This window comes from Artemia franciscana, chromosome 4 (assembly GCF_032884065.1).
Source record: "Artemia franciscana chromosome 4, ASM3288406v1, whole genome shotgun sequence".
NCBI lineage: Eukaryota > Metazoa > Arthropoda > Branchiopoda > Anostraca > Artemiidae > Artemia > Artemia franciscana.
This window is the reverse complement of record NC_088866.1, coordinates 27,547,332-27,572,018: the sequence shown is the minus strand read 5'-3', so window position 1 is coordinate 27,572,018 and position 24,687 is coordinate 27,547,332. Positions and strand designations below refer to the sequence as shown.

Below are 24,687 nucleotides of genomic sequence, written 5' to 3'. Positions count from 1 at the left end.
TGCCAATGTGTTCTCGACTGCTCCTTTGGATAGCCTTGAGCTAGGCTCTTGAGTAGCCCAGAAGAGCATTGTGTTGTTGTATATATATATATATATATATATATATATATATATATATATATATATATATATGTATATATATATATATATATATATATATATATATATATATATATATATATATATATATATATATATATATATATATATATATATATATATATATATATATACATTGTAGATATTTTGTTTGATAAATAAATAAATATAGTTTAAAATCCTGTGCATTTTTGCTGCTTGGATCACGTCATATTATATCGGTGAAAATGACCACTTTTAGGTGGCGCTACTTAAGGAGATAACTTTTTGCCCAAAAGTTTGATTCATTCATTTATTAGGGTCAAACAACTTAACAAAAGCTCTATACAATTAAACTATAACGCTCAAAAGCATATCTTGAGTGAGTAAATTTAAAAAATCACTCTTTAATAAATCGTGAAGTTTATTTTACTTTGAAGTTTTATTAAATACTTGGGTATGGGACCTGGACTGTGGAAAGCGTATTTCATACGCTTTTTAAATATACTTTATTGAAATTCAGTATACTTAATCCTTAAATAAACTTAGTATATTTAAAGAAAGAAATACGCTACAAACATATATCCTATACTACTGATCAACTTTATATCTTCAATATGCCTATTCTTATTTGAAGAGTGTTTTATGTATTATGCATATGTCATCCCCGAATGGGGCGGGAAAATGTCGTAAGGAAAGATTTAAGAGAAATGCAAACTTCTTGGGAGGGTGTAAGGACGGAGGCTTTCAATAAATTAGGATGGAAGAGAAACATGCGTAGCTGTGTTGGCCTCAGGCGGCTTGAAGCTGTAGTAAGTAGTTCGTAGCAGTAACAGCGTATGCCATGCATTATGCATACTCACGAATAAGACTTAAGTGCCATGTAATAATATTCCCAGTGAAGTTCTATTTTAATATGACTTTAAAACCGAAGTAAAATAAAGGCTATAGCAGTCTCACCCCGTCTAGAAAAAACCCTCCCCATAAATTCTGAAATAGTATCCCTGTCACTTCAGTGGTTCTTAGTTCTTACTTATTTTCTTATTATTATGCTGAAATCTCCAATGGCTAATAATCGGTAAAAAATGGCTCCAAATCGGTAATAAATTATTTTTGGAGAGGGTATCTTAAAAGAGAAATATCTTTAAAAGTTTTAAATTTTGGAACGTTACAGTGTAATACTTCCTCCCCTTTTTGTACCAAATTTTGTACCCCATTGTGTACCCTATATCCAAAGGTTATAAAATACTCAAAGAAGATAATATAGGGACATCATAAAACATTTTCGCTCTTATACCTACTATATAGGCTATTTACCTATTTTATACCCAGGGTCATGTCCAGGATTTTGTTCGGGGGGTGTTTTAATCAGAGGGTGTTTTACACAAAAGAGATGCTTGATTATCAAGGTACCTGTATGTAAAAATTTGTTTATATCTGTTATTGTTACTTTTGTACGAGTCGGAAAAAAATTTCATTGGGAGGGGGGTCAAATTAGGTCTTCCCCCTACCTTGGATACGGCCATGGTTATACTAATACTTATTATACTACAGTAGTCACTAAACCCAAATGAATTCATTTAGTCGCCAAACAGTCTCATAACACCTAATCAAGACTAATGAGAAACTCGTCATCATACTTCACATATGAATTGAAACGCATTCCCGTTCGTACATATACGTTTTACGTGATTAGGGAACCTAAATTTTTTAACATGAGTATATTTTATTCCTTCCTCAAGAGGAATATAATGGACCTTTCTTTAAATAACTTGTTTAATTAAATATTTTAGGCAAAAAAAGCCCCTTTTTCCACTCCTATGCAAGCCTAGTTTTAATTTTTTAATTGCATTTTTGAGTTTTAACTTATTAAGGTTTTTTCTTCTCTTTTCGTTGTCATTTTTTTAAAGATTTTTCTATAAATTTGTCTTCCTAGTCCGAAAGGGAAGGATGTAGTTAATTAAAACATTATTAAAAAGCTTATAAACTAGGAAACATGTTTTTGTATTTCCCCTCTGGTAGTATTTTGTACTGGTGAAGTGCTACATGTTTTTTGGAACGTTTTTAATCTTGTGTATTTATTTTTCAGATTCAAGGCAAATATGCTACAGGCTTCAATCCAAAAGCAGGCGATAGCGTACTATTTAAAATTTAGAGTGTAATTCCTATATGTTATCGCAATATGTGTTTTAGATCCTGGTAATGATCCAAAATAAATACAGGAATTAAGAATTAAGTAAATTATAAATACCCTCGGTATTATTAAAGTTTCGCCTTTAGTTTGCACATATTTGTCTCTATTTCAGCTGTAGGTAAGGTCATGTACCCATGAACTTATTTTGGCAGGGGAGTCAAATTTGAAAAGACGTAGCAAACAATCGAATTACGTGAAATTAAAAATATATAGGAAACTGTTCGGTCGTATAGATTTTCCCATATGAAAGATCTTGGCAATTAGCCAAAACGAATCGTGAAAATAAGAATTTTGAAACAATAAATATTCTTTGCTTTAAAGTTCTGTCTTAGTTTACATGGATTTGTCACATGGATCTATTGCCTACATATGAACTTATTTTAGCAGGAGAGTCAAATTTGAAAAGACGCAGAAAAGGGCGAATTATGTGGAAAACATTTAAAATTGTTTATAAACATTTAAAACTTATTTTGGCAAGGAGTCAAATTTGAAAAGACGCGGAAAAGAGGCGAATTGTGTGAAAAATATAGGAAACTGTTGGGTCGTACAGACTTTCTCATATGAAGTTGTAATTACCCAAAATAACTTGTAAAATGAAAAGTCTGAAACAGTAAATACCCTTTGTTTTAAAGTTCTATCTTTAGTCTACACAGACTTGTTACTATTTCGACGGTTGGTACTGTTGCGTTCGCAGTAACTTTTTGGCTGGGGTACTAAATTTGAAAAGACTCAGAAACAGGCGAAAAATGTGAAAAATATAGGAAAACTTGAATTTGTACAGATTTTCCCTTATAAAGGATCCTTGTAATTATAAAAAAAAATGAAGAAAAATTGCAGAATAAAAATTTTTAAACAATAAATATCCTTTTAAGTTATATCTTTAGTTTACATAGATTTGTTACCATTTCGACTGTTGGTAAGGTTGCGTTTGCAAAAACTTTTTTGGTAGGGGTGAAGTAAAACAGGCGAAAAATAAGACAAAAATTTTGGGAATTGTGGGATGTTGCTGATGTTCTCGTATAAAAAACTTGGAAATTACTCAAAATGAACCCTGAAATAAAAGTCGAAAGCAATGAGTATCCTTGGTATTATTAAAGTTTCATATTCATTTCGCATAGATTTGTATGGATTCGCATGGATGTATTTTGGCAGGGATCCAACTTTGAAAAGGAGTGAAAACAGAAGGATTGTACGAATTAGGAATCATGGAAAAAGTCTCACAAATTTTCACATATGAAAGACCTTGGCAATTGCCCGAAGTAATTCCTAAAACAAGAAAGTTTTAAACAATGATTATATTTGTTGCCAATAAATTTAATTTTAATCAGATTTATCATTTTGACAATTGCTACCGTCGCACAACGCATGGGTCCATTTCATCAGGGGAGCCAAATTTGAAAAGACGGAAAAAAAAACCATGAATTTTGAATAATATTGTAAAGTGAGGAGAAGTCATAAAAACGTCTCAATGTGAAAGATTTTGGCATGAAATGTATTTTAAGTATCGAATGTAAAGATAATCCGCTTAAGGGCAAGTTTATTTTATATGCACTTGAGTCAAAGGGTGGATAGGTTACGCCTTGTTGAAACCATGGGTTTTTTTGCCTATATACTATGAGGGCCTGAATAAAATTTGTAAAGACGCAATGAGTAGCTAACTATCCGAAAAATGTAGGAAAAAATGATACAAAGCTTGGTTTTTTAGGAAGGGGATGGGATTAGGTTCAAATCCTCTTCCCTGTGTATGGTCACTCCTTCTTGGGCTGAAGTAAGACGGAAAAGGGTCCATTCCAGAGACCGTTTATAGGATCTTAGGTAGGTATAATCAGGAGCGTAATTTGCTAAGGGGCAGGGGGTAACTGCCCCCCCCCCCTCAGACCCAGGTTTGCCCCTCCAGACCTCAGTTTGTCCCTCCAGCTGGAATTTGTTTTTGCAAAGAAATCTGGTCAAAGCTAAGGTAAGCCTGCATAATTCAAGTTCTTTGAGAAACAGGTCAGTTTTCTTTAGTATATCTTTGCATTTACGGTAATGTGTGGATCATTTTTCAGTTTTCACTATCATTTTCACTTGATTTGGGCAAATTGGCTCCGACTTTGCCCTTCCCCCTGGATTTTGAAAAGATTATGCCACTGGATATAATACAACAAAGTGGGTCTTTCTTATGGTACAGGAAATACCCACTTTCCTGGGATATGAATCCCTCTGACAGTCATGCTCCTTTCTTTTACCCAGTAATGAGGAAAAAAGCTTTACATCGGATTAAATATCTTAAATACAAAATTATTCAACCTTTTTCAACCTTACGTTGTAAATAAAAAAAGAAATCAATATGTAAAGTTAGCATTTTGCTTTGAATTTAGATAAAAAGTTTCTTTTAATTTTTTGTTTCAGCCGTAAGGACCAAAACGGTCAATGACATAGTTCAAACCTTTTTTGGAGTACAACTTTTTTACTATTTCACTTAATTGTGTTGAATTAGTATCTATAAAAACTTTTGACACTAAAAATTAATTTTTCTGCTTTTAAATATGTCATCAAATCACATTGGACTATCATTAACATTGAATGGAAATTGAAAAAAAATTACTTGTAGCTAGGACAGAGAACGCGTTATGCAACTGAAAAACTTTTTTTGATTTTCAGTTAGTTTAACAGAGGCACAGAGCATTCAGAATAGGTGTAAAGCTTTGGATATTTCCGGGGAGGGTGTCAAAAATGAGACAAAGGTTAATTTTAGATGATAATTAATTTAAATGGGCTGCCATTCCAGGTCAGTGCAATTATGCTTCAGCAGCTGCTTCAAACATGAGAGTAGTAATTAATTATCTTAGAGAACTGATTGCCAACTTAATTAGCATGGGAAATTGATCAGCCGGCGAAATAGTTTAGTATGGGTTTAATATGAATTTAAGACTGCTGCCACTGTAGTTTATTGTTGTCGCTTCTACATAGTGCTGCTCCCACTGTTAGTGCGGTGCGTTAGTGAAACGCTTTATTGTGGTGTTAGAAGATTCTACTATCTCAGTTTACTACTGTCACTACTACATAGTAGAATAGTGACTACCAATGTTAATACAGCGTGATAGGGAAGCAATATAGTTTGGTTTTAAAAGTTTCTGTAGCAAGTTTTTTACTGTCACTACTACTTAGTGCAGGAGTAATGGCCACTTAGTGGAGCATATTAGTTAAGTGCTTTAGTTCGATCTCAAAAGCTTCTTAATTGTAGTTTCCTACTATCCCTTCCATATATCTTTATATTGACTGCAACTGTTACTCCGTCTATTAATGAAGTGCTTTAGTTTGATTTTAAAAGCTTCTGTAACTTTAGTTTGGTACTGTCTCTTCCACATAGCGCAACTGTTACTGCAGCGCATTAATGAAGCACTGTAGTTTGATTTTAAAAGCTTCAGTAATTGTAATTTGGCACTGTCTCTTCCACATAGCACAAGAGTGACTGCAACTGTTATTACAGCGCATTAATGAAGCACTATAGTTGATTTTAAAAGTTTCTTTAACTGTAGTTTAGTACTGTCTCTTCTACACAGTAATACCGTGTCCGTTTTTACGGTACATCAGTAAAACGCATTAGCTTGATTTAACAGGAATTAAAAGCACTGTCACTGTTGTTTATTACTGTCATTTCTGCACAATACTGCTGTTACTATCACTTTTGGCACGGCATATTAGTGAAAGACTTCATTGTGGTTTCGGCAAGAATGATTTTAAAAAAAAATAAAGCTTTTCTTACGGAAGTAATGAGCAAAGCTGAAACATGAAGGTTGTTTGTGGAGTGGAATGGCCGAAAGGCCCAATCTTCAGTAATATAACGCTCTTCATCCGTAAAACGTAGCCTGGCGATAATGTAAATATAATTCCTATTTATTCGAATTTCAATCCTCCGAATAATTTCTACTTCCATACCTGGGCCAATAAGACCTTGTTCGTACTAGGACTGGGGAGCATTCAGGATTCTATCGGGATCCCAATCAAGACCTCACTTTCTTCAAACAAGTTAATGTTACTGAGGTTAAGAGGACAAAATATTCGTCTTTTGCCTTCTATTGGCCCGTCTGTATTAGACCATTTTTCTGCTTAGTAGGCGGTGTTAATTGTAGGGGAGGACATATGGGTAGTCTTCTAGATTTAGAAAATACTTTCTTTAAGTATTTTTGTTATGAAAAATTGAAAAATTACCAAAAGTGCACCCCCCCCCCCTATATTTTAAATAGCATCTTTTGTATCTTCATTTTTGAAGCTCCTTCCCCCTCTCCCGCTATATTCTCGTAGATAGGCACTCCTCATCCTTAGTAATAAACCATACCACAAAATCAATAACAGATCTAAAGCAAGTACACTTGCGTGAAAAATGTTTAATATTAAAACGGTTAAAACTGTGCAAATCTAAAATAAATAAAAACCGAACAAACATTGTTTGATTTTGGTTAGTGTTGACGTTCAGTAAATCACTTTAAAATAAAATCATTAGGGTGTCAAACTTCAACGTAGAATTCAATAGGAGTCAAATTTCGCCTCTGCAGACGAATTTTTTCGCTGACCGGCGAAAGAAGTCATTGGTAAATGTTTGCATAGTTTCTGATTTGGTACAACTTCTGTCGGAAGACAGTAAATTTTGTCAAACAAAAACTAGGTTTGTCCAGCCGATATTTCTCGTTGAAAGCGATATTTTCTAAAGTCTCTCTAGATAATTTCATTAAAAAAGATTTCTTTGAATACTTAAAAAATAATGATAGTAGGTTTTACCAGTCAAGGCTTTCGATATTTTAAGTAGCTTTGATTTTAAACATGCGGGCCTTGGAGACAATTCCTTTTTTCTTCTTAAAGCTGATCTAAAAAAGAAACAAACATGAGATATTTTTATCATCAGGCGACGTGAAGTGTCACTGCCCGAAGCGGCATCCGGCTTCCGCCTGAACCTAGCTGAAAGGAATGCCCACTAGGGTGACCTTCAAGTTAAGTGTTGGCAGATGACAGCAGAATATGTCAAGACATAGCGAGTAAAAGACATTGCTATTTGAATCCCACTCATGTTTCTCCGAAGCCTCCCTAACAGAGAAAGGCTTGGGAGACGACGCTACATTAGCGGTGAATGGCTAGTTCGCAACCATTTCCAAGTTTCGCTTGTATATGCGTATGTACTGGATTAACGACGTTTCTTGACGACTAAGGTTATGCGTTGGCCCTGCAGTGTTCTGCTACAGCTGGGTTCGAACTCTGGATTCTATATTACCAAGCTTATGTCAAACCCACGGCACAGCCACGGACAATATTCCCTATTTAGCACTAGTGTTCTTAGCTTGTTTTCGATGGGCAGAAACGCCATCTAATTAAGTCACTATGGCAGTTATGCCTCCTGAAAAGACCATTAGATGGCAATGCTGTAGTACGTTTTCGGCAATTTCCCCTTGCTAGTTCCAGGCACTGAAATCTTCTAGCACCTACAGCTAACTTAGTAGTTGACACAAAGAAGAAGAACAAATTAACAATTCAATTGTGCTATTTTTACTAATCCCTTTAATAAAATGCTCTCGGACTAGAATTCTATTACGTAGAACCGGTTCGTGATTTCCGCAAAGACTAGGAAAACCGTTTGAAAATATATTCGTATGATTCCTAATTTATTTATAAAAAGACTCCTTAGATTTTATATATATTCAAAACAATCAGTTGTATATTTCTAATTATGTGTAAGCAGGAAGCTAATTGTATAAAGTTGGGATATTAAACCAGACTATAATAGGCGGAGAGTTGTTTGTTTGTTTGTTTTTTTAATATGATATGAAACAGGAACCAATCCATGAAATTTTTTTCACTACAAGTCCCAAAACCTCGATGCCAGAGGTGAAACTCGACTCCAATAAAAAAAAAAAAAAACGCTTCACAGGACTGCCCACTAGAAAGACGTTAAAACGATGGCTGTTTCTCTGATGCCACAACAAGTGCTTCTCGGTTCTCATATGTCCAAAAGCCATTTAGGTCAATTAAAATGCTCACTACTGTTTCTCCATGGCCACTGAAAAATAATAATTGATGAACATACAAAACAATAACACAACATTTAAAAAAGACGAAACGATGCTTCGTTAGAAGTCGAAGAACCAGCCATATTCCAGTTCAATGCCACCATGTGGATTACTTTTTATCGCTTTTTCATCAACATCATCACTGGTGACACCTTTATTCTAAGTCCATAAAACCAAACGTACAATTTACATGTGAAGCTTTAAAAATCGATCATTTGATATTCTAATAAAAACTACTTGTTTTAATAGTAATTACATAATTAGCGACTTAAATATTTTTACCGAAATTGCCCCCCCCCGCCTCCGTTTAGAACATCAACATCACTATACATCACCATTAACGCTGGTGAAATAACTGTTCATTGGTGCATAAAACCAAACACATGTTTTACTTATTAAAGATTTATTTACTTATTTACTTGTTAAAGACTGATCCTTTTTTATAATAAGGACTTAATATCTTAAGCAAAGTTGGCCTCCCTTTTAGGCGATCGCTGTCACTGCAGTACTATCATCACTGGTGATATAAGTTCATTTATTGGTGCATAAAACCCAACATACATTTTAATTTTAAAAATTTAGAACCCGACACAAATAATATTTTAAGCATTCCAACAATAATCCTTTAAAATTTTAATGAAATAAATAGTAACAAATAAATAATTAAAATATAATCAATAAACAATAATTTAATACTTGAAACATTCTTATCTTATCAATGCCCGTCCCTTGTCATTGCAATCTTTGTTGGTGACATAATTTTATTTTTAGTCCATTAATCAAGCATACAAACGTATCTATGGTCAATAGATAGAAAAATTAGAGCATTAAACGAACATATCGTCTGCTTCAAACGATGCGTCCTCGGCCTGCAAAAAAAACCAGAAAATAAGGATTTCATTTCACTTTTCCAAGAACAGAATTTCAACAGCAGAAAGTAACAACCTACAAGCACTCAGTAAATCAGGATTTAATGTTTTTATTCGTCTTGACTTTCCTGTTTGTCCTCTCTTCTCATTACAGTAATTAGGATTATTGTTATTCTTATAAATATTATTAGATTTTTCTTGTAAAACCTCTGGAAATGATCTTTATTTATTATTTTAAATATTAGTAGTACCTATTGCATGCTTGTACTTTTTTAAATAATTGGATAATATTAATAAATAGTAACTTCATATTTTTACCGATTTTAATCTAAGGTCATTGATTTGCTGTGAAGTGGAAAATTTTAAGCCGACAATATACAAGTTATGATGGAGTAGTGAGGAAAGTCGGGGGGGGGGGAGTCCATACTAAGCTGTAAACATCATGGACGCATCCAGGCTTTTTGTTCGGGGATGAGGGTTGCAGAAAAGGATGAATTTTTTTTATATGCATTTGTTTTACTTTTTTAAGATCCATATTAAATATTTTTTTTTTTTTGGGGGGGGGGGGAGGAGGAGAAGGTTTTAAACTTAGTCCCCCCTCCAGACACGGCGTTGCTCAACACCGTTGTTCACCGAAAAATAGTGTAAAACGATAAAAGAAAATAATAATGAACATAGATGCAGACAACGAGGTGGGTGAAGGGTCGTCTGTCCCAAAAGCGCCTTTTGGTGTTGCCTTTGACCCACAGATTTCAAGAGTTGCACTAACTAAGGTATTCAAGTGAAGCTTGAGCCTTAAACCTGTCCTAATAATTATAAGATTATTACTTCGTGGACTCTTTGTCAAGCAAAGAACCCCCTTTACGAGCCTTTTGACAGTATTTTTTAAAACGCACTATAATATAAAAGTAAAAGTGGAGCAGAATCTAGAAAGGAAAAAGGAAGAAACCAAAAAGAAAAACAAGTGTAACCGACTAGCGACTTATGCGGAAAGGACATGAAACAGCTCAAACTTTGAAATTGCAGGTTCAGAGAGAGAGTCCGTCGTGTAGCAAAACAAAGAAACAACAAAACAAAACAACCATATATGTAGAGAATTAAATGTAATTTCTATAAAAATTTTCTGTTCTTTTACCTCGGTGATAAATACAGTAAAAACTCAAGCGCATTACGCTATACGGATCACTCTAATATCATTTCTTACATTTGTCACACAAAGTACTCAGTATTTTTTTTAACTGAACTTGGTACATTGTCACTGAAAGGAGACTTGACGAATCCTGACCTTAAAATCAGCTTTTTGTCGTTAATTTTCAAGCCAAATAAGTATGTCCATTTTAAAATGTTATCAAATGTAGCCAAAGACTAAGGCGTTTCTTAGAATTGTATAATCAGCGTAGTAAACATCAGCGTGTGAGAGACACTGCCTGATTTAGACTCCCAGATGAGAAAATGCCATGAAGCAATTGAAGAGAGAAATCAGCGCTGATCTTTTTTCAATCTGCTAGGGACTCACCTGTCTCTACACCATAAGCACGCACTTTGCCTAGTGATTCCGTTTGAGGCTTTAAACTTTTTAGTAGTATAATATAGTCAATGGAGACAGTAAAGCTCACGATCGTCATGGCCCAGAAGAGGAGGCTATACCTTTCTCATTGCTGGATAATAAGAAGTACGCAGATTATATTGTCAAAACAACGCCTGCCTGGCTGCTTGAATTTTTAAGCCATTTTTCATAAAAAATTCATACCAAATAAATATCGGGATGACCAAAAATATAATAATTGGGTAGCCAGATAAAAATACTACAGACTAGTCTCAGTAGACCGATCATGCTTTTGCATACGCTTTACGGTTTATAGTTAATGATAATTATATTTATAATTGAATAATAAATTGATAAAGAAACATTTTTTTGTAATTCTTCTGTTCTAGCGTAAAGATGAGACTGCACCATAATGCACTTTATTTGAAATAAAACTACTGAACAGCCAGTGCCAAAATATTTCACATAGGGGTTGCATTAAATAGTGCTGGGCTTACTGGGAGAATTGTCGGTAATAATAAACAGCATTTGTTTTCATCACGACGGAAGAAACCGTGATCTTTCCGTGGCGATAGAGGACCATCACGGCCCATGGAAACTAAAAATTCAAAAACCTTTTTTGAAAAAAAAAATCAAGTGGAAAAATTTTCCATTTGTAGGTAATTCAGAAATGGTAACTATGGTTCGATTAATATTAATGGAACAAGTTTATTGTGAAATCAAATTTACGGAAATTTCCAAAGATACCGGAAAATTAGACCTTCAGAATCGCCATTGTCGAAAAACCAATACAGGCAAGCTGCGGCCCTCCATTTTTGATTGGGTAGCACTGTTGAGTCCTCTTTTTCATTCCTTTTTTTTTCTTTACCTCTAGTAGGGTAGTGTAAAGTCATACAGAGTTGTTTTGGGCTAACTTAAAATTAAATTGTTAAATATAGTGCTTTTGTAAGTATTAAAAACAAAATATCAAAATACAATGTTTGACAACAAACTGCTTCTTTGTATAAGAGATGACATCATATTAGGTATGATGCCATATTTGAGGGACTCAGTTGCCTGATTCCACTGGGTCCAGTTTTTGTTAGACTCAGCTAAAAAAAAACCTGATTTTCCTGTGTGTTATCCTAATAAAGATCGAAGCTGAGCGTCTGGAGCGGCGACAACATTTATAAATCATATTAAATTAACAACAAAAACAATCTTTTTATTTCTTTTAAATCAAAAATATTGCTTCCCTGCAGCTGCTGTATTTCTTATGATTTGTTTGATCAAAACTCCACTTACCAATTCAAGAGATCATCATAAGTAATTCGAGTAGGGTCTTTAGGATGAACCATATCAAATGTTTCGTCACACACGTCATCAAAATTAACCGGCTCTTGGTTGTGCTCAATCATTTGGTTCCGTATCCCCTAAAAAATAGCCAAAAACAAGTTAATTGTATTTTTCTTTAGTTTCAATATCGTTTATTAAAAAAAGTAAAAGTCAACACAAACAATAATCTTTCCAAAGACCTGGGCATGGAGGGAGGGAGCATCTAAAGGAGGAAGGGCAAATAAATCCGTAAAAAACAACAACCAAGAAAATCTCCCTTTCTCCTCAGAAGGGCTTTAAAAAAGACCAAACAACAAGAAAATAAGGTAAATAATGAGGAATTAGGTCCCTTGATGCACTATTATATAGAGTTGAAGGATATAAGGATGGTGGATATCAGGGATGATGTAAATTTTGATGAGTGTCAGCTGGATATCAGGACTATCACTGCTTTTACTGTTGCCCTGCCAACATGACAATAACACAGCGTATAGGCAAATTACAAGAATAGAAGCTGTCACTAGTGTCACCAAGAAAAAGCCACTAACGCTATCTAGCGTTTCGTGTTTCTTGGCATTGTGCCCAAGCTTTGTAATTCATGTTTCAAAAAATTCATTGTGCTTATTCAAAGATGTTATTTCAACTTTGGCGCAGTGAAGATTGGCGTTGCTTGTTTGTTTAATTTCTGATCTTTTTATGATGATGACCTTTTTTTGGCTGTCAATAAATTATCATATTACAACGATATAGAATTCCAAAACTAAGCACCGTAGTTATTTTTTGGGATACTAACAGAGGTGTCAACTCAACGAATTGTAGGGGAGGGGGACAAAATGTATTTTTTTATATTTTATTGGAGAGAAGGGGTAATTTCGTGGTTTCTGGTTTTTAAAATGAAAGAAACAAATAAAGATATTCTTCAAGTAATACACAAAAATTGTAGTTCCCAAAACCTAGGGAGCACAGCAAAATATATTCCCTTTGTCCACGTCAATTTACATCAATGGACCTTAATTTAAAAGTTATAGTCGTTTAGAGTTATAATGTTCACCTAAAGATTGAATAAAATATTGTCATTGTTATTATCGAATAGAATATAGCTAAAATATTGAATAGAGTATTTTTATTCTCTGTTGATTTGTATAGTCGTTTTTGACAAAGGAAATGCCTTCATTCATGTCGATATTTACCAATTTTTGAAACAGCAAGCATTTTCAAGAAATGAGCAACAATTCGGTCTAAAATTACGGTTTAAATGACGAAAAATAGTCTATAAACTCGGAAAGTACTTTTGAGTATCCCTTATTCAATTTATCCGGTAAATCCTAACTTTCTTGGATGTAATCAGTAAGAAATAACAACAAATAGCCATCCAGCCATGTGTATTTTCAACACTTGGGACGACTAGGGGAATAACAAGTTCAATGATCCCATGCACTCCAATATGCACATAGCTTATTTACAGATTCATTAAGGCGGACCAATACGCACCATCAATGTCCCTTTTTATTCCCTACACATCATTTAATAATTTTTTTCTATTTCTTGAAATGATTGAATTGTATTCTAAATACCACGTCACTTATCCTGGTTTTTCTGGTGTTAGCAGGTCTAATTCCGACAATCCACCCAGAGCATTTCAAGCAGCAATTCTCTTAACCTCTGACGCCATTTACTTCTCGTGGGATGAGTAATGTGCTTTGTCGGATTGAAAGTCTTGTTTGAATTAGCACATCTGTCAACATAACAAGCAATTATGCCGTTTTATTTGATTTTCTGTCGAGACAGCGGCATTATTGCCAACGCGGTACATTGTTCCGTCTTTGGTACAATTCAGAGGTCCTGGTACAATGCAGAACAATCGAACATTTTATAAAAAAAAAATTCTGGTACGTTTCCTTACATTTCGTCAGTATTCGCCAGGTTAAGTTTAAACGATTAAACTAACCGTCACGATAAGTTGTTTGGTTAACCCAAACACGACATGAAAATAAATCTCAGTGAATTTCAAACTTATCACTACACGAGGAAACAACCCTCAAAATTTGTTTTCGAAGGAGGTGAAAACGTGAGCGCAAAACAAGGTTACTGGCTTTTCAGTTTATTCTAGCATTTTTGTGTGAAAAATTGAACTGACCCAAAATATTAAAATTTGGTCACTAATATTGTTTTGTGGCACAATTTCGGAAAACCAGCACAATTTATCTCAAAGCGTTGGCAACTTTGCACAGCGGAAGTTCAATTTGTTAAATGTTGATATTACGTCGACATTTTGCCAACTTTTGACGACGTCAGCTTTTAAGTAATAGCTGACAGTTGGTTAATACAGCATTGCGTATTATATTTGAAATTACTGTCACAAATGCGTTCGATTCGCTATTACAAGTTGACATAAAAAGTCACGAATTAGCGTTGAAGAGAAAAATATCGATGTCATGTCCAATTTGTAATGCTAATCCAATTCCAAACACAGTTTAAGTAATCTTGGTATGCTTAAACGCATTAGGGATTATTGACAGGGTTGCCAATTGGACGTATTTTATGTCAAAATGACACATTCCCAAGCGGCAGTGCACAATGAGATAAAAGGGCAAAAAAGTGAAACATTTTAGAAATTTGGGACATAAAAGCGCAAAATTACGTACCTGAATTTATTTCCGACCAGTAGGCTGATCAAAATATCTGACACAAAACTTAGGAAGGACACCCAGTTGTATTTTTTGCTATGAGAGAAAAGAGAAATGTAAAGAGAAATCACCAATGCAACAGCACAAACATATATATATATATGCTTGTATAGCAGAAAATACAAACAGGTGTCCTAGCTATGTTTTGTGTAAGATATCTTGGTAATAAATTCAGGTACGCAATTTTGCGGAAACCTCAGAATCACTTTTAGTTTAATTGCATTCCAGTAACCCCACTCTCCTCCCCACCGAAATAGCTAAATACATGGGCACAATTTACTGTGGGACAGGGGGCACCAACCCCCAAAACCCAGTTGGCCCAACCCCCAGCTGAAATGTAGGTTCATAAAAAATCATGTCAAAACTAAGATAAGTCTGCATAATTGAAGCATCAACAGAAACAGGCCATTTTTTATAGTATATCTTTGCCTTAATGGTGCTATAGAATACGGCTATTTTTCACTGTCATTTCCACTTGACTCGGGAAATCGGCTTGGCCAACTTGGCCTCCCCCCGGATTTTGATGAAATTAAGCCACTACCTGGATATAGCCCAGATTATATCTGCTCAACACTAGAGCGACTCTTTTGTTCTTACTAATTTAACGGAAAACGGGAAACACGCGGCGAGAAGAAAAGAATCGCGCTAAAGAAAATACAAAGATTATATTTACCTTTGGTTATATATTTGACCATTAGGAGTGCGGGGGTAAAGTAAAGCAATATGCTTTTAGGAACGACATAGGTGAATATTTGGGAATGTTTTGAAGTAGTTTCCAGAATTTTATAGTGCTTCCCTCTGCTTAGGGAAAGTTGAAGAACTCATTATTTACCTTATGTTGTCGTAAGACGGAACATTTTTCTTACAAATGAGAGAATTAAAGGCACTTGCGTATTATCGAGAAAACACTCGAGATGTGTAATTAGATTATTCCTAATGAAATATACCAAAATGTGACGAAAATATAATACTTTATTACCACAATTATGGGAACTACAGCGAAGAATTATAGAAAGCAGGCCGCCCAGACCGCATTATATTAAACACCTAACCACCTCTATATATTAAATATTTTATCAAAACATACCTGCATCGTAGTTTATTTCAAGAAAAAAAAAGCGAAGTATAGCAGAATGCGAGAGAAAAACCGGTTTACACAGATCAAACAAAGCAAACTTCTAGAGTGTGTTCTGGAGAATACATAAGTACTAATTAAAATTCCCCTGTTTCTTCCAAGCCTTTTTTTCAATCCCTTTTCTCTGTCTATGTTCTTTAAATATCCTAATTTTTGCTAAGCGAGCCGCTGCGAAGAATAGCAGAAAATCAAGGCATTATTATTGATCATTATTTTAACAATCACCGAATAATAAGGCTTGTTAGCTCAGTTGGTTAGAGCGTCGTGCTAATAACGCGAAGGTCGTGGGTTCGATCCCCTCACGAGCCATTTTTTTACCGCATTAAAAAATAAATCGAAAACCAAGATGTTGCTATCTTGACAAGCTAATCGAGCATCGTTTATATTAGAAAATTGCAGACCTAGAGTAAATCCCTAATAACTTTAGCTGCGGTATTATCAATAACTTTATAAAAAACGGTTCGTTTTTTGTTATTCTTACAAGTTTTCATTATTTTTTTTTTTTTAAATTGAATGTAATAAACCGCAAAGATTCGGTGGAAAAAAAAAACTATTTTTCTGCTTAAGTAATTTGAATAAACAAGCACTTGAACGAGGTTTTGACCTTACCCACAAACCCAAATACCTAGGACAAAGAGTACACGCAAACACAATGAACCAAAAAGCAATACCCATAGATATACAAGACTGTAGTAAGTAAACAATAGTCAACATTAACCCAAAAATTAAAGAACATAAAAAAAAGTTATTCACAGATGATCACGAATAATTAGGGCTCATCAGAGAAATACATGCTAACCTTTATAGATTTCGGTGCTTTAACTTCCCACTCAGGCATAATGGCCAACCACAAGATTGTAAATATAATATCCCTACGACACGTGAGCCTTATCAAATACATGCATATTAATACAATCATATTCATTAATTTTTAATTGCTAGTTTTTGAAAAAGGAGGGTTTCTCCCGTGTTCAACAGCACTTATTGCAATTGATTCCAATAATTTATGGATTAATCGTAGTTATACTGCTCTATTAAACACGGTTTGAGGAAGCATCAAAATGAACTGTTTACAAAAAAAAAGTAATAAATTGTTAAAACCCATTACACCTTTGAAACTAACCAATAGTGTTGCTAGCTTATATTAATCAAAAAAAAACTTTTTCCACAAAAAAAGTTTTTCAAGGAAAAGTAGAGAACTCCATTAAGCCAAGAATGAGCTAATATTAAGTCAAACAATCTTCCAAGCGTAGAACTACCTCAAATCACTATCAATAAATAAATGAAACTCAAAACGAACATAAATTACAATAAATAGCCGAGTCAAACTCAAAACGAGCAAAAATTAACATGAGTAGGGCTGATAATATGCCTTCTCATGATCAGAACACAATTTGCGCTTTACTGAAAAAAAAAAAAAAAAAAAAAAAAAAAAAAAAAAAAAAAAAAAAAAAAAAAAAAAAAAAAAAAAAAACAACTAACAAATGAACGTGGATTGTCAGTTTAATTGACATACATTAACATTTCTTCCTTAAGGTTTTAATAATTTTTCATTTATGAAAGTAAGAAAGGTGAAAACATTTCAGACGTATTTCGTTTTCCAAATCACTGTTCCTCCAACCACTGCTATAAAGGGCACTGGATCTTTCAATTTCCAATAGAATGAGCTATTTTTGAAGTTTCTACGACAACAAATGACCATCTCAAAATTTCTATTAGATATATTTCGGGAAAATATGAGGTGTGACGGGGGGGGGGGTATCCACCCTCCAATCACACTGAGTCTTAAAAAATGCACTCGAACTTCTGATTACCAATCCAATAAGCCCTCTCCGAAATTTATACGATCGCCCTTTCTATATGTAGGCTACCTTATATGCCCCCAGGGCATAACTTAACACCCTTGCCCTGAAGGTTCTGGGGGGTTTTCATCCTCAAAGAAATGATTTCCGAACCTTTTAATTGCGTTGAGCAAAATAGTTATCTCGAAATTTCGATTGCATGTGTTTGGAGAAATGGTGGACGTGGGAGGAGTGTTAGCTGCCCTCCAATCACTTATTGACTATCGAAAAGGGTATGCACCCTTTAAATTTCCGATCGAATGAGCCCTTTTTGAAGTTTCTACGACAACTCCTTCAATACGAAGTCCCCTGGTCCAAACAAATAAATAATGCATTGTGCCCACATCGCTCTTTACTTAGGCAGCGGCATTGCGTTGCCTATGATTGATAGATAAACATTCAAAGAATCTTCTCTCCGAAAAAAGAACAATTGCCACTTATTGAGCTCTGAAGTACAATGAGCAAATAATTAATTGCCATAGATTTCAACAAGTGCTTTTGAACATAATCTAATAATTAGAGTTGGCTAGTGAGCCGCTTTCAATTACAAAAAAAAACAATTGCAATACGCTTATTGAACTTGATACGGTACTTTTTTGCCGCACATCTACTGGTGAGACAATGGCGATTCTTGCTCCTCTTTCACCAAAGGCAAAATCATTATTACCCCCCCCCCGTCGGTCCCAAAACTTTTCACGGTAAATTTTATAAAAATATAACAAAAAACATTAAATTTAATTGAATTTAGTCTAATTACTTTTATTCTCAAGAAATGGTGGTTAACATGCGGGAAAATGAAAATTTCGAGTTGAATTTGGTTATACTCACTGCCAGCTATCTTATTTAAATAAAAGTTTAAATTTCAAAAATTAGGAAATGCTTGAAACCGTTAGGTTATTGAGGTGAAATTTTAAGCCCCTAAAATTTCTGTACCACGAGCAAATGCCTCCTCTTCTCCCTAAAATCGCCCTCTGAAGTGAGAAATGACGAAAATACGTTTTTGAGGAAAAAACCGAAGAAACACAACTAAACACGATACGCGAAGGTGGGTTAAAGCAATTGGAAAAACAATCAGAAATGATCTCTTTTAAAACAAGAAAAATATTTGAACTTAAATAATTTCAGTAATTAATATCTATAGGCAAGTTATGGAAATTGATATGAGCCTTTTAATGAAACTTTATCTTACTAAATTAATTCTTTAAATTTCTTTCTTTCTAATGAATCCCTTTTTAATGAAAAGTCTAAAATGAAAAAAAACAACCAACGTCTCGAAACTGGCCAATTGCACTGTAAAGAATTCATTAGAAAATTAAACTGATTAAATAATTAATCCGTTGATCAATAATGATTAACAAGAAAAAATCTTCGGTAGTTTCTTAGGAGCTTTTTACGATCTAAAGAAGTTTAAGTGCTAAGGACAGTGATAATGAAATCTAATTGTCTGAATTGATTAAGGGACAACTGAAACAGCCATGTACATGTTTTTAAACGTTAGAAAAATTGAGTTTCAATCTTTAACGATAAAGACCTCCATATGTCGTTTTTGTTATTAGGGAGCGCCAAAAAAAAAAAAAAATTATACAGAATCAGAAAAAATTAGGCTAAAAATGAATTGCACCGAACAGATAAAGAAGGTGTAGCTTTCTTTTGATATCCTCGAAGTGATCTTTGGGAGCCAACGAATTGTTAATGTTTGGATTTTTATTGACGAAAATTTTGTAAATGCGACGAGTCAGGTTTTTTATTTATTTTGAAAGTTCGATGTGGCAATACTGACGAGAAGGTAGGACTGTCTTAGAAACTTCATAATTTAAAACAACAAAATTAAAAATCCTAACCCGCCCCCTGGATACGGCTTTGGTGGTTGGCATACGAAAACAAGTCACAGACATAATTTAATGCTATTAACAGCCACCAACGAGATGCATGGAGGTGATCAATATTTGTTTCTTTGTACTCACCTTATAAAAATAATTCAAATCAAAGACATTTAAGTATCCTTTGTGATCTACATCCAAAATCCTGAAGAAATACTGGAGAGCCTGTGGTGTCCTTTTATTATCCAAGGCTAAAACAAAGTCAAGGTAGGTTTTGTAGTCCATTTCTCCACTGTAAGTGAGACATTCTTGAAAAACTCGGTCAATAAATATTTGGTTCAAAGTTCCCATTCCATACCTGGAAAATAATGGATATTCACCAACAAAAAAAACATAAGTCTGCAGTAGATTGCTTATAATGAACTACGTTACTTGTACACACCTTTTCATAGAAAGTAAGTAGCCCATCACTTGTCAAGGTTATTCCCTAGTGCACTCTTGAGGATCAATACACTCTTACGTAACTGATTTCTCTGCCCTTGAATGTTAGTTGAGCAAGAAGCGATGAGTACATAGGTCTGGATCTTACACCCTGAGGCTATAAAGATTATACCCTAAAACTCATTGCATATACCCTAAGCCGCATTCGCATACTCCAACAGGCACAAAATTAGCATAGTACAAGAGATACATAATTTGCATAATTCCGTGAGAACATAATTTACATATAGCCATGAGGCCCTAGCAACCAGTAATAGAAACCAGAACCAGTAAAAGGCTGGATTTTCAATGTATTTTATATTAGTAAGAAACTAGAATTCACAGAGAGAACAGTTTGAATATATCTTTTTCATTAAGTTTTTATTTGACAAGAAATACTAGCAAAATATGACTGGTTTGTTTACAATATTGAAAGTTAACAGTGGAGCTAGCAGCAGCAATGAGACAAGGACAAGAGTAGCAAATATAACAGTAAGCAGTGACGGTATATTTAGTTTAAATGGGACCCTATCTCTTCGGATCCCGATCTAGACACTTTTTTAAACTTCTTTAAGACACAAGTGCTTGCTACGTAATAGGGGATATTTCATTCGAGATCTCTTTGATCGTTTAAAAGTGACGTGGGCCAGAAAAAAACCTTCAGGGTCCCCACCAAATCACGATTTATTTAGTTATTATGCAATAGCGGCTTGTTTACTTATACTCCAGATGCGGGTAAATGTTACGTAATAGGAGATTGTTTACTTATGCAAATATTTTCATTGACTGTTACGTAAAAGGACTTGTTAGATTTTGCAAGTCAAGCGGGGATGCCCCGGCTGTAAAAGATGATCATGGTCCAATATTTACATGTGAAAATGATGTAATCTTTACGTGACTTGTGTTTGTTCCGTGGGAGCCTTATAATCCAGCAAAACCGGTTTTGAAGGTCAGCGACACGTGACATGTTAGATCTTAGGGATCACTAACCTTAGTATTGAAAAAGAGTTAAGTGCGTCAACATTGAGGATATTATTCTTGGCATATCCTTTAGTAATTGGATGTTTTTACTCAGTTGGATATTAATGACCCAAGCAATGGTGAAATGAGAGCAAGAGTGCCTAACGTAGCAGTAGAAAATAAAAGCGGTTGTCGGCTAGCTTTAGAATGGGAAACGATCTGTAATATAATTGAGCAAATTCAAGTCGGAAGAGCAGTTTTGCTTTGCAGCAAGTGAATATAATGCATATAGAAAGATTACAGACGGATTAAATGCATTAGTGAAATATATTGAAGAAAATGACCTAAATCAATATATAAAAAGGGAGTGAGTTTGTTTGATATTTTACTAGCGAGAAAGAATCTTCATTCTTTGTTAATCTATAATTGGTAGTGAGAGTTTCAAGATTAGAATCGGCTGGATTATAGAAACAAAAACCCACAGGGAATCTAGAGACTAGGGTAAATATTTTCCCAAAGAATGCTTACCGATATAATGAAAAATGATTCTCCGTCTTTGAACTATTGTATGAAACTTTCATGTCGTGGCCCAGCTGCATTTACCCAAATTATTGACAAATTAATTGAAACAAAAGAAAAGGATATTTTGGATTTGCTATTTAACACCAGCTAAAAAAACTTATTTAAGAAGACAATTTTGCAAAGCAACAATAAATAATTCGATATTTAAAAAATCCTGTCTAAACAAGTTTAATTGATTTGATGTGTGACGTCACTCAATTATTCCTTCTCTTAGTAGGCATTCATTTTATCAATTATAGTCAAAATTGAAAAAAAATGTTTTACACATGTCCATTATGTCTTATACATATTGAGCAGCTGGTCGTCCTGTGAGAATTGTACTATTGTTGATGACTAAGTGTAGTGTAGATTAAAATTGTAAATTATACAATGCGCGTAATTTGCACAGAGGACACGCCGTCCAAATTAAAGACTTAATTCCTGTCTTGAAGATGTTTGTGACACTCACAATAGAGGTTTTTTAAGCTCAAATTGCCACTTTGATAAATGTAATCAATGGGAAAATACCCTGGTATGATTGCAAAAAACCCTGAACGTGATTTCAATTTATTTTTAATAGATTGGTATCGTTGCGGTTTTAAACTGTTTAGGGAGGAAGAACCTTATCTAAGCGTCAATTGCTGGAATTTTTTAAGTTCAGTTCAGTTTATTAACATCAAAATAAATGGACAACAATAACTTTCTACCCCTACAAGGCTCCATGACCCGTTACATAGGGGTCAAACCAAAAATAAATACCAAATAAAGAGTCTCTTCTTAAAAAAAAGAAATCCAATTAAATAATTTTGTGTTATTTTTACTTACCACTTCGTCCTTGAAATTCAAATCCAAGTCCACACCATCTCCCACCATCACAAAATGACAACAATTAAAATTAAATAAATAAACGTGCTCAAGCCTAGCATCTAGGGATGTCGCCCTACCCTCATTATTCATCATATTATTAAACATATAACAATATTAATTCAAACCAATTCAAAAATAAATTTTTTCTCAAGTTTATTCCCCATTATATTTATCAACCAAAAATATTTTTAGTTGGGTTTTAAAGGCATCAAACGAATGAATGCTACGGACATTATCAGGGAGACTGTTCCATATTTTACTACATGCTATTCGGGGACTAAAATCTGATCTTACAGTCTTAGTTTGAGGTAATAGTAGGTGGTCTTTATTGCGTAGATTATGAGAGCTCCTTGAATTAACTAAATAGGGAAAGAAAGAATTGAAACAGCGAGGCAGTTCACCATGAATATACTTGAAAATCATTGAAGAGCAAGAGACGACATAGAGTGCATAAGTATTCAAAAGCTCTTTTCGATATCTTTTATTAAATTAGTTAACTAACTGGCGAGCCTTTTGATGAATTACTTTAATCGGATGGAGCAAAGACTGGAGAGTAGACATCCAAATCGAGTTGCAGTAAGTTAAATATGGCTGAATGAGTGAAAAATACAGGGTCCGAAGAATAGATCCAGGAAAAATGTGTTTAAGTTTCCGAATAATCCCAAGATTACATGGTATTTTTGCTTGGACAATCTTGATGTGGTTTCTAAAAGAAAGATTCTCATCCAACAAAATAACAAGGAAACGCACGTATCTTACGTTAGGTCGAGACAAAGGTCCTTTCGAGGTAGATATAGTTGATAAGGACGGGCATGCCTTGCCAGTTCTAGAAAATATGAGAAAGTGTGATTTAGCAATATCTAAAGCAAGTCGGTTAGTATCAAACCAGTGGTAAGACCGCTCAATAAGCATGTGAAGTTTAACCTCCAAAGCTTGTTCCGTGTCTTCAGCACATAGGATGTTGCTGTCGTCAGCGAAGGCAACTAAATCTTCATGAGGGGATGGCAGAATAACAGAAGATACCACCGTATTTTCCTTTTCGTGACATAGAGTACAACACGCAGAAGGAATCGCGTTCTTTACCGCTCTAAATAAATCGTTGATGTACATTAAAAACAGAGTAGGACCAAGAATCGATCCTTGTGGTACTCCATAGTCTACACCAATGAAGTTTAGTGAGTCAGGGTCCATGGAAACCGTTCTATATTGTAAACAAGAACGGAACCATGATAGGGTTGAACCTCGTATTCCTATATGAGACAGTTTATCTAAAAGGATCTTATGAGTAAGACTATCAAAAGCTTTCCGCACATCAAGAAAAATAGCGGCTGGTATTTTTCCAGAATCTAAAGCGGTATGAAGAAAACTGATGAGTGTAGTGCACGCTTGCTCCGTAGTATGTTTCGATCGAAATCCGAACTGATGATTGTGCAAAAACTCCTTAGATTGTAAAAAACTTGTGAGCCTTTTTTGCATCGGCTTTTCAAATATTTTTGAAAACACTTAAAGAAGGGAAATTGGTCGGTAATTTGACGGGTTACTTCTGTTCCTACCCTTAAATAGAGCTATCACTCTCGCAGTTTTTAAGGAACCAGGAAACTTTCCTTTTTCAAATGACATATTAATAAGCTTTGTTAAAGGGCCCAGAATTGAAGGGAATATAGTTTGCACAGCTTTAGTTGATATGTAGTCTGGGCCAGATGATGATGCACCTTTTAAACCTTGAATGTGTCTTGCCACCTCTGACTCCAATACAAGCTCTATAACAATAGATTTCCCATGAACTTGAGATGTTGATCCTGTGTGAGGGAAATCGCGTTTCCACCAAGTCCCTTGACAGTCTTTTCACCAACTGAAGCAAAATATGATGCAAGGGAGTTCTTAATCTCACAAGGGCCCTCGATCAGTACCCCGTCAACATCAAGCTTCGTTGGAATGTCAGGACTATGAGATGCTGGTCTAACGACAGAACTGATGACTTTCCAAGTTTTTCTCATGTCTGTTATGCACTCCAGAGACTTTGACGCATAATACGAGTTTTTTGCTCTGCGAATCAATGATTTGAATAAATTCTTGTAAGTTTTGAGTTCTTGTAGGTGACGAGCTGTAGGAGAACTTTTGTATCTTTTCCATAAGTAGAGTTTGCGGCTGCAGTTTGTCAGAAGTCCTTCTGTCATCCAAGGGTTAAAAGGTTGATTTTTTCTTCGAGGCTGATTAGAAGGTCTTCTGGTGCAGCATTCTATAAAACAATCTTTCACTTTAGAGTAAAATTTGTCAAAATTAGAGTCCAAGTC

General features: G+C 34.6%; 2 protein-coding genes and 1 non-coding gene across 9 annotated transcripts in view; 2 read left to right on the top strand and 1 right to left on the bottom strand.

Moving 5' to 3' along the window:
- LOC136026239 (NADH dehydrogenase [ubiquinone] 1 alpha subcomplex subunit 10, mitochondrial-like) overlaps positions 1-2,364 on the top strand; it is a 49,480-nt gene extending 47,116 nt beyond the window's left edge. For all 3 annotated transcript variants that reach the window (XM_065702595.1, XM_065702593.1, XM_065702594.1), the window contains exon 7: positions 2,168-2,364. In XM_065702595.1, the coding sequence (XP_065558667.1) occupies positions 2,168-2,233 (66 nt within the window). In that variant the 3' untranslated portion in view covers positions 2,234-2,364. The remainder of the gene's footprint in view (positions 1-2,167) is intronic.
- A 4,263-nt stretch (positions 2,365-6,627) lies between these two features.
- LOC136026238 (serine/threonine-protein phosphatase 2A regulatory subunit B'' subunit gamma-like) overlaps positions 6,628-24,687 on the bottom strand; it is a 115,416-nt gene continuing 97,356 nt past the window's right edge. For 4 of the 5 annotated variants that reach the window (XM_065702590.1, XM_065702587.1, XM_065702592.1 and 1 more), the window contains 3 exons: positions 19,670-19,883; positions 12,013-12,140; positions 6,628-8,303 (listed from right to left, as the gene is read on the bottom strand). In XM_065702590.1, coding sequence (XP_065558662.1) covers positions 8,195-8,303; positions 12,013-12,140; positions 19,670-19,883 — 451 coding nt within the window. In that variant the 3' untranslated portion in view covers positions 6,628-8,194. Of the gene's footprint in view, positions 8,304-8,937; positions 9,183-12,012; positions 12,141-19,669; positions 19,884-24,687 lie in introns of those variants that run through there. The other variant, XM_065702588.1, reaches the window with a different exon arrangement.
- On the top strand, positions 16,100-16,173 carry Trnai-aau (transfer RNA isoleucine (anticodon AAU)). Its single transcript has one exon. It is a non-coding gene; the product is annotated as a tRNA-Ile (tRNA).